The sequence below is a fragment of the Lepus europaeus genome, chromosome X (genome assembly GCF_033115175.1).
Source record: "Lepus europaeus isolate LE1 chromosome X, mLepTim1.pri, whole genome shotgun sequence".
Taxonomy (NCBI): Eukaryota; Metazoa; Chordata; class Mammalia; order Lagomorpha; family Leporidae; genus Lepus; species Lepus europaeus.
The window spans coordinates 85,228,640-85,238,832 of record NC_084850.1 but is presented as its reverse complement, the minus strand read 5'-3'; the positions used below and the strand labels follow the sequence as shown (position 1 = coordinate 85,238,832).

Sequence of the window (10,193 nt, the reverse complement as noted above, 5' to 3'; positions counted from 1 at the left end):
GTGGGAAATCCAAGTCAGTACATACGAGGGAGATGAAAATATCCAGCCATCAAAAGCACTCACAGTTCACCCACCTTTAATGTCGGTATCAAATCTATCTTCCTATTAGAATGTCTGAAGTGAAGGAAAAGGCCATGAAAGAAAGGCTTTGGTGGGGGTTGTGTGATTGTGTCTAGAGGATGAGTGCATGCGTATGTGTGTATGTACATGTATTACCTACACACACACACACACACACACACGTCTATACATATATTCTGTCCAAATCAACGTAAACCCACAAGCTTAAAACCAAATCTATCAAATCTGACCGAAACCACAGGTACCCAGAATATGGATACTTCCTGCAAGCCAGATACATTAGCTCTGTGACAAGGTCAGTTGTGAACTGTGAAAAGAACAGTTAAATATTCCTACCGGCACTTAAGAGTCTGCTTTTTTACAAAGCTAAGTGTAAAGCTTACTTATCACTTCAGGACACTGGACGTATTATATGACTTCTGCGTAATACCCAGCATATCCAAGACTCCAAAAAATAGTAAGTTTACAACTCACGCAAGAAAACAGAGGCTTGCTTCACAGTGGTTTAATATGAACAGAGTTGAATATGACATTGACAGAAGAATGAACAGTTTGCTGAATAAAAGCCCCGAGTCAGGATATATACACAGCAGAAATGGGGCCTCAGACTCTCAGCACTTGTGCACAATGAAAGAAGGAGCCTTAAAAAAAAAGTAACAGAGGATACAAATCAAAAAGGCAGCAACGACATCAACATTGGCGAGGTGGGAAAGGGACCAGAGCCTCTCTCTAGGGGCTGCTCAGCCTGGCACAGGCTCGGCAGCTGCAGAGCGGACCTGTCTTGGGGAACTTCAGCATTTAGATGGGCTCCAAACCTCATGTCAAAACCCAGTCCTAATCTCTCTGATCAGGGTCATGTCAGACTCAGCAATCCTTTTCCCCAAAGCCCTGTAGAGAAAACTCCAATCCTTCTATGATAGGGAGTCTAAGCAAAGAGCCCCCACCTTTCACCTGGCACCAGAGTGAACTTGCTCTTATCCCAGCAGTTGGGACAGATCTTAGGCCCCAGCAAACAAACCACTACCTCCCAGACAGAAACCCAGGATAGCTGCCAGCCTCAAGAAGCTGTTCCAGACTCTAAGATTCAGGAAATCCACACCCAGCTGCTATCCCTAGTTCAACTTCTGGGGAGAATGCTGGAGTTCCATGGGAAACAAGTGCAGGCAGTTCAATAACCCTGTGACCAAGCTGGGGAGGGCAGCGACAACTCTTGTCCCTGAGCCCCATTCAACAGCTACAAAGTGCTTAGAAGTCAGAGACTGTGTGGCCTGTGTGCTTCTGCCCTGGGGCAGCACTAAGCGGAATGGGGAGGAAGGCAGAACGGAAGGAAGAAGAGTGGTGATGCTCTTCCCTACCACCGGGAGAACCTAGAACACGATCCACTCCTACCCTCTGGGAGTTATCTGGCAGTGGTGAGTTACCCCCACCCTCAAGCCACCAAGCCTACAAAGCTAACCCCTCCAGGAGCAAGGGCTTGGGGAGGGAGAACTGCTGGCCCATACTGACTCACCCAGTGGTGAGCAAAAATAGGCAGAGAGGGAGGAGCCACAAAGGGAGAGGGGCTAGGCAATAGGAACTCCCCTACTGCCCTATGGCTTTCTTCTGACTCTGAAGCAGCCATGGTAGTGGGTCCGGGAAACCCAAACTCCTTGCTTCACACAGCAGACTACTGGGACACAAGGAGGATTACTGCCATGAAAAGCAATAAGGGAGTGAGGGATGGAGGGGGGAGGGGAGGGGAGAAGGAGGGAGGGGGAGGGGGAGGAGAGGGAGAGAGGGAGGGAGGAAGGAAAAGAGAAAGCAACAAAGGAAACTGTTGAGAAAACTGGGAGCAAGCCTAGAGAAAACAAGGAGAGCCTGTGGGCCTCTACCACCTTCCCAGAAAGGAAAAAGTTCATGCAGGTGGGAAAGGCAGGGTTTTCCCTGCTCAGCGTTCCTGGTTAAACCTAAGAGTAAGAAAAATCCCCTGGACTTGCAGCATCAGTATGTATCCAAGTGCTTTGCCGACACAAGCCCCGCCCCCCTCCCCACCCCCCCCCTTCTGGCATGTATAAATGCCCAAGGAATTGCCTTCCAGTCCAATCCCCCCGCCCCCACCCCCAAGCAAAGGGCATCTGCCTGTGGTTTCCCACCTCTCCTCAGAGAAGAGGAGCCCAGCAGAGTGCCCACACGCTGTAGTCAGGTACCAAGGAGCACAATGGCAGACAGTCTATCAGGCCAGGGGATGGGCAGCCAACTTCAGATCAGAGAGAGACAGAGAGAGGCTTAGTGTAAAAACCAATGTCATTTCAGCAGGAAAGTAGAGGGCAAGTGGCAGAGGGGCTCCTACTGGCGCACCTTCCCTGGGACGTAGTTCCTGTCGATTGCCTCTTCCTGCAGGAACATGTGTAGGCAACGTTCATTCTGAGCCAGTGGGTGCCCAGCAATTCTACAACGAGATCAAGATGGTTATCAGTGGTACTGAGGATCACAGAGAATCAGCAGCTGAAAGGGAGTGAGGACAGGGAAGGGCTTCAAGAGCCAATGGAGGGCAGTAGTAGGGCACCAACCCAACCCCAATACTCTAGAGGGGAAGGGGCATAGAGAGGCAAGGAAGAGAAATTCCTAGACACAACCAAAAAGCAGTGCTTTCGCAGGCCCTGACATATGGGACCAGAATTCTGTGCAAACGAATGGAGTTTTACTGTCAAGTCAGCCCACCACATAAAGCGTGTCACATCAGGGTACCCACGGTGAAAGAAGAGGTAGACAAAACACATACAAAGACCATGATGGCAAAAGTAGCAAGCGGGGCCCCCAGAACTCGGCTTACTTATTAATAAACTGTTCGAGGCCCTGCCTCCTTTCTTCAATGAAAGACTCTTCAAAGATCCCTTCATCTCCCCGGAAAGGGAGCTGCCGCTTCAAGGCTTTCCCAGGCAGCGGTGGCACTACAATCTGTAGGCAGATGGAAGATATCAGCCGCGTGGGAGAGGGCCAGACAGGACATCACATGGTAAAGCACTCCATGCCTTGTTTCTTATTAAGCATAGGGTCCACCCGGTCCCACAGCCAGCAACTTGGAATGGGAGCACGGTCAGGATGGCTCAGATTAATCCAACTCTGTTTCTGTGGGAAGATAAGTTTACCAACTCGGAAGGAAATAAATTCCAAATCATCCTCACCTTCCTTACCAATCCACCAGCAGCTAAAAATGTAGGGAGGCCTTTCCTGACACTGTACTTTCCATTTCTATAGGAGTTAAAGTTGTATGGCTTTACTAACCACTCAGTGGAGCAAAACATTTTTAAAGTACTCGTTTAACGGTCTTAAACTCAACTACGTCTGAGTTTCAAAGGGTATCCCCCAGACCCAATATATGGGGTTTGGGTAGATAGGAGAGTGTGTACCTTGTCCACTCCCTTCTAGATTTGATAGACTGTGATCTTACGCAGTCCATGCAGACTTCCTCCTCCAAGGGTGCCACACGGGGAACGAGGCCATACCTTACTGTCTCGCTCCAGCTCATTTTTCAGCCATTCAAAGTCACTGTAGCGCCGCCGTACACAAGACTCCTTCAGTTTGAAGATAGGTAGATTGGTCTACAGGGAAGGAAGATGAAAGCAGAGAGGCGGTGAGTAATGTTCAACTTGTGGTGGCCACCTATCAGAACCACCTGGACAGGACCCAAGGAAAAAACAGCTCCGTTGGACCATATTCCCATAGCCCTTTCTGAACATCCTTTACCACATCCAACCATAGCACAGTAGGTGAGGAGGCGCCCCTTGCTACTTACACTTGCAGTCGGAAGAGAGTAAGACTAGACAATTGGAATGGGTGGCAAAGTCATATTTCCACTGTATAGTTTATTGTGTGCACCTATTAATTTTCCATTAAAAAAAGAATTCAAGTTCCTTGTAAAGAAAAAAGAGATACATATCTCCCAGGTGTGCCTGCCTTCCTCTACTTTTCTTGTCCAAATCCTCTGCATTCTACATGTCCCAGCTCAAGTCTCAATTCATCCAGGAAATCTTTCCTGACAACCTCAGCTGCATATTTTGGTCTCCCTCTCCTCTGAATCCTGCCATTTATACTTTAGTATTTTCTGACACATTATTGTTTTTTAAAAAGGTTTATTTATTTATTTGAAAGAGTTACACAGAGAGAGGAGAAGTAGAGAGAGAGAGAGAGAGAGAGAGAGAGATCTTCCATCCGATGGTTCACTCCCCAATTGGCTGCAACGGCAGGAGCTGTGCCAATCCGAAGCCAGGAGCTTCTTCTGGGTTTCCCACGTGGGTGCAGGGGCCCAAGGACTTGGGCCATCTTCTACTGCTTTCCCAGGCCACAGCAGAGAGGAGCAGCCGGGACTAGAACTGGCGTCCATATGGGATGCCGGCACTTCAGGCCAGGGTGTTAACCCACTGCGCCACAGCGCTGGCCCCACATTATTGATTTTTTAAAGGCTTAAAAATCTAGAAGGATTTTAAATGTTTTCACAACAAGGAATGATAAATGTATGAGGAGACAGATATGTTTACCCTGATTTCAACACTATATAATATATACATGCATCAAAATATCACATAGTGGGGCTGGCGTTGCAGCATAGTAGGCTAAGCTGCTGCCTGCAATACGAGCATTCAATACCAGAGTGCTGGTTCGAGTCCTGACTATTCCACTTCCAATCTAGCTCACTGCCAATATACCTGGGAAAGCAGAGGAATATGACTCAAGTCTCTGGGTCCCTGTCACCCACTTGGGAGACCCATATGGAGTTCCAGCCTCCTGGCTTAAGCCAGGGTCAGCCCTGACAGTGAACCAGCAGATGGGCGAACTGCCCACCCCCCTCAAATATATAAGTAAATAATTTTTTTTAAAAAGGGACAGTGCTATGGCATGCTAGGCTAAGCCACCGCATGCAGTGCCGGCATCCCATGTGGGCGCCAGTTTGAGTCCCAGCTGCTCCTTTTCCAATCCAGCTCTCTGTTATGACCTGGGAAAGCAGTGGAAGATGACCCAAGTCCTTGGGCCCCTGCACCTATGTGGGAGACCCAGAAGAAGCTCCAGGCTCCTGGCTTCAGAGAGATAGGCCCAGCTCCGGCCGTTGTGGCCATTTGGGGAGTGAACCAGTGGATGGAAGACCTCTCTCTTTCTCTGCCTCTGCCTCTCTGTAACTCTGCCTTTCAAACAAATCTTTTTTTAAAAAAATAAATAGAAATGAAAAGTAAAAGGAATCTTTGGAGGATAGAGGAGAGACAGAAATGTAGCTTTTATAGTTATAAATGTTTATGCCCTTTGAATTTTGTACTATGTGTCTATACTAACTATTCAAAATAAACCGTTACAGAGAAAATTCTCAGAATCTCGTAATAAAAAAAGCTTTCTGGGATCATGTGATTCTAGACTTCTACCAGAGTTCATTATAGATACTATGATTCCCCAGTAGAACCTTAAACTAACAGGCCTTCACAGAAGCCAACAAGGGACCAAATAAAAGAAAAAAAAAAAAACATTAAGTAGATTCTTCCAAGACACAGCCAAACCAACCACTGCCATTTTGTAGACTTCCTCCTTTCACAAACAAAAATGCTATTCTTTCCCTACCCCCACAGGATGGTGACAATAATGGCCTTTTATCTCAGCACCTAGCCATCTAAGGAAGAAGCTACTATATACTCAGATAGTCCCCCAGCTCCAACCTACAAACCATACAAGGAAGCTAGCATTGTGTAGTATAGGATATGGAGAGTCAAAGGAAGGGAGAGAAAAGAGCAAAGGTCAAGTCCACAGGGCAACAAACACTTGAGAAACTCCATATGGATCACATGAAATCACCACTACCCCTCTCTAGATTCCCCATTTTGGAGGGAATTAGGGGCAGGGCTTCCTTCCTGAGTAAAAGGAAAAGAGGACAGCTTCAAAAACACTTAGCTATTATATAAAGAAAAGAGTCAGTGCCATCTGTCTCTACCATACACAGTGGCTAACTACCAAAGCTGATTCTGAGTCGCATGCTCCCTAGAATGCATACCATCATCAATCATTGAAAATAGCAATTTAAAACCAAACGATATGGGGCCAGAGTTGTAGCACAATAGGTTAAACTAGCATCCTATGTCTGAGTGCCAGTTTGAATCCTGGTTGCTTTGCTTCTGATTCAGCTCCCTGCTAACGTGCCTGGGTAGGCAGCAGGTGATGGTCCAAGTGCTTCCTCCCACATGGAAGACCACAATGGAGTTCCTGGCTCCTGACTTCAGCCTGGCCTAGCCCCAGCCATTGCAGTCATTCTGGGAGTGAACCAGTGGGTGGAAAATCTCTCTCTCTCCTTCTCTCTCTCTGTCACTCTGCCTTTCAAATAAATCAATCAATCTTGAAAAAAAAAACCTAATGATTTTACCAATTTTCCCCAAAATGGAGATTAATAAAAATACCAAAAGCCTAGCCATGCCATACAAACTAACATAAAGAATTCAAATTAACTCAAATCTACAGAACTAGGAAACACTATCAATTCTATTACCACTGTACAATTAGAATTTGTGGTAGGGACTGATGAAAAGCTTAGTGGGGAGAAAAATCTTACACAATAAAGTTTTACAACTAAGCCTTGCTAATAAAGAGACTAAAGCGTAGTAAAGAGGCAGGCGTTGTGGTACAGTGGGTTAAGCCATCAGTTACCACATATGCATCCCATATCCCACTGCGCAGCTAGAGGTCCAGCTACTATATGCTTTTCTTAAAAAAAGATTTATTTAGGGGCCGGTGCAGTGGCTCAACAGGCTAATCCTCTGCCTAGCGGGGTCGGCACACCAGGTTCTAGTCCCGGTCGGGGTGCCGGATTCTGTCCCAGTTGCCCCTCTTCCTAGGCCAGCTCTCTGCTATGGCCCGGGAGTGTAGAGGAGGATGGCCCAAGTGCTTGGGCCCTGCACCCCATGGGAGACCAGGAGAAGCACCTGGCTCCTGCCTTCGGATCAGCACGGTGCGCCAGCTGCGGCAGCCATTGGAGGGAGAACCAACGGCAAAAGGAAGACCTTTCTCTCTGTCTCTCTCTCTCACTGTCCACTCTGCCTGTCAAAAAAATAAATAAAAATAAATAAAAAAATAAAGATTTATTTATTTATTTGAAAGTCAGAGTTACACAGAGAGAGAGGAAAGGTGGAGAGAGAGAGGTCTTCCATCAGCTAGTTCACTCCCTAGTTGACCGCAACGGCCAGAGCTGCGCCGATCCGAAGTCAGGAGCCAGGAGCTTCCTCCAGGTATCCGACGTGGGTGCAGGGGCCCAAGCACTTGGGCCATCTTCTACTGCTTTCCCAGGCCACAGCAGAAAGCTGGATTGGAAGTGGAACAGCTGAGACTTGAACCAGCACCCATATGGGATGCTGGCACTGCAGGCGGCGGCTTTACCCACTATGCCACAGCGCCGGCCCCTACTCCACACTTTTGATCTAGCTTTCTGCTAATGAAACTGGGAGGCAGCGGATGATGGCCCAAGTACCTTAGGTTCCTGTCACACACGTGACAGATAAGAGCTCCTTGCCCCTGGCTTGCACCTTGGCCAGACCCTGCTAATGTGGGCATTTGGGGAGCAAACCAGATCTCTCTATCTCTCTGTCTCTGTCACTCTGCCTTGCAAATAAATAAATAAACTTTCAAAATAAACTATCAGATAAAGTGTCGTATATGGAGCATGGACTTTGGAAATAGACAGATCTGGGTTCAAATCCCATCTCTGTCAGTTACAGTTATGTGTATTTGGGCAAGTTTCTCAAACTGCATTTCCCCCTGTTTCCTATTTGCAAAATGGGATTCTTATAAGGAATAAAGAAAGAAAAACTAAAATCTAGTTCAGTGACTGGGAATTAGTAGGTACTAGTAAATAGTCCCTGTTGTTATTAGAATACCTGAAGCGGAGAGCTATTTCATCCATAATCCCTAAGGCTCCTGGCTAATGTATCAAGAGAATGTCTCCAAAACCCCACAGCAGAGAGCCCTTATACTGAACAAGTTACGGTCCAGGCTCCTTTGGACAATTAGGTGCTCCAGCTCTAGCCCCGCTTTTATGACACTTGCATTCTGAAGGACCTAAATTCCACCCTCCCTCGAAGAGATGACTTCCAATAGCTCTCATCCACACAAGTGTTTTTCACGTTTTTGTTATTCACTCCTGTCCCTACAGTTTGGACTTCGCCAAACTTGGAATCTGGAGATCATCATTTCTCAGGTTTCAAAGCCCAGGTAGGAAACCAGACTTTCTTAGCCAATTCATTCATTCAAAAATGAAAGCACATCTACTCGTTTAGGTCTCCAACGCTGTCTGAGCAGGATGCTGTCCATGGAGAATATTCTGGTCCTCTAGTCTGAGAAAAAAAACACAAGGAAAACTAGAAAAAGGTTCTCGAACTTTTTCACCTATCACTGCTTCAGGTGGACCAAAGAGCCTGCGAACCACGTACGCTACCCACACATTCCATCCTTGCATCTGTGGACTAGGCACTAGAGGATAAAGTCCTCTGTGGTACACACTGGAAGAAGCCAATGCTGCGGCAGTCCTGAAATGTCCTGTATTAAAGGAACTGCAGATCAGGGTGGCAATCCAAAAGGTCCATCTAGGACAGAAAGGGCAAAGAGTCATCCATCTACAAGGAGCCCAAGTAAGAGCCAATAAATGTCGAAATAAACATTCTGGAGACTTCAAATCTAAAGGCTCAGCACAGGATGGGAGCAGCATGTGACAATCCACCAATCCCAGCGCAAGGCCAGCTTCCACGGTGAGACACGGCACGGAGAACCTGAGAAAACTTGAGCATAAAAACACTGGTCTCCTTCAAATGGTACTCCAACGGAAGCGTTCCGTCTCAAGGAGACTCCCTTGCTCATTTCTGCTCCCACAAGCCCACTGTCTCCCTTTCCCGGAGTCTAGCTTCCGTTTCATCCAAGGCTTTGCTGACCTCCATCATCCCAAGGGAGATCTCATCAGGAAGAAGCCGTCCCTCTTCGCACTGACTTCCCAACCTAGTTTAGTTATGGGACCCGGTGGCCGATATAATGCCTTGGCTTTCCATCCCCCAGCCCTCTTCCCTGCCTGCCTTCCATCGCTCCAGTCATGACTGCTATTTACTTAATTCCTCACTCTAGTCTTTTTCCATGCTCCCCACCCTATCCAGCCACGCTTCACTTCTTCCTCATGTACTCGTTCTCTCCTTCGCTCCCCCCCCCCCACGTCCGATGTACCCCTCAAGAGTTTTCTGTGTCCTCGGGCCATAACCGAGTCCGCAGACCTCGCTCCAATCCTATTAAACCCCTAACCCCCAAATGACCCTTGCAAGTGTCTTCTCCTCGGTTATCTGTCCCCACAGCAGCCTCCCCTACCCCACCCCCCCGCCCTGTCCTCCCTCAGCTGTCTCCCTCACCCCGTGACTCACCCGCATGCGAACCTCATAGGTGGTGAAGCGCGCGCGGCCCACGCCCACCGTCTGTGGATTAAAGATGTCGATCTCCAGGAAGTTACTTGGCGGCCCGTAAGCATCAGTCAGGTCCTGCGGCTTCGAGTTCAGTCGCCGAGTGTCAGCTACGGCCGTGTCCGACATCTTTCCGAAGGAGACACTGGGACCGGGGAAGGGGGGTGGGGGACAGAGGCCCGAGGCAGGAGCGCGCACGGCCCCTCCCGCTTGCAAAATAACCAGCCAACGCGCAGACGGCGGCGCCGCGCACGCGCGCCCACGCACGCACGCACGCGCACGCCGCCCGTTTCCCCCCACCCCCACTCCCGGTCTCCCCACCCCGCCTCGGGCCCTGCGCCCTGAATAGCGGCTACGCTGACGACTGCGCGTCCTGTACGGAGGAGACCTCATTCAGGCTTCCGGGTGGTGGCTGTGCCGCCCCGGAACAGGCATCTGCGATACGCGCCTCCCAGTACCCCGTGGAGCCCCACAAGGCAGGCTCCGCCAATCGCTTCTCTTCAACTCCAGAAATTGTCTCATACTGTGTATCAATCAGCGGTGGGCACTGCCCCGCAAGCCGGGATCCTACAGTGATAGGCCGAAGCCCCGAGACCTGAATAAGTCCGGCTTTTCCGCGAAAATAGAAGGGTGGTCTCTGGAGGGTGGGGTTCCAACAATAGTACCGAGAGCCTA

At 48.8% G+C, this 10,193-nt stretch overlaps 1 protein-coding gene across 2 annotated transcripts; it reads right to left on the bottom strand.

The window, feature by feature from the left end:
- Positions 1-570: 570 nt before the first annotated feature.
- Positions 571-9,764, bottom strand: SNX12 (sorting nexin 12). Of its 2 annotated transcripts, none has more exons than XM_062183491.1 (5): positions 9,495-9,764; positions 3,567-3,662; positions 2,894-3,018; positions 2,419-2,509; positions 571-722 (listed from the first exon to the last, which is right to left on the bottom strand). In XM_062183491.1, exons 1-5 carry the CDS (start codon positions 9,645-9,647, stop codon positions 693-695), a joined length of 495 nt encoding a protein of 164 aa, XP_062039475.1. In that variant the 5' UTR covers positions 9,648-9,764; the 3' UTR covers positions 571-692. The 2 variants fall into 2 exon arrangements, with proteins under 2 accessions (XP_062039475.1, XP_062039474.1); XM_062183490.1 differs by having other exon boundaries at positions 9,483-9,762.
- Positions 9,765-10,193: the final 429 nt, after the last annotated feature.

Excerpts from the sequence above, each read along its gene's own strand:
- SNX12 (XM_062183490.1), bottom strand. The coding sequence starts at position 9,647 with ATGTCGGACACGGCCGTAGCTGACACTCGGCGACTGAACTCGAAGCCG. Across the intron at positions 3,663-9,482 it reads CCTATGAGGTTCGCATGCGG|ACCAATCTACCTATCTTCAA; the intron begins GTGAGTCACGGG and ends CCTTCCCTGTAG. Across the intron at positions 723-2,418 it reads GGAACTACGTCCCAGGGAAG|GCTCCTTCTTTCATTGTGCA; the intron begins GTGCGCCAGTAG and ends TTTTTTTTTAAG.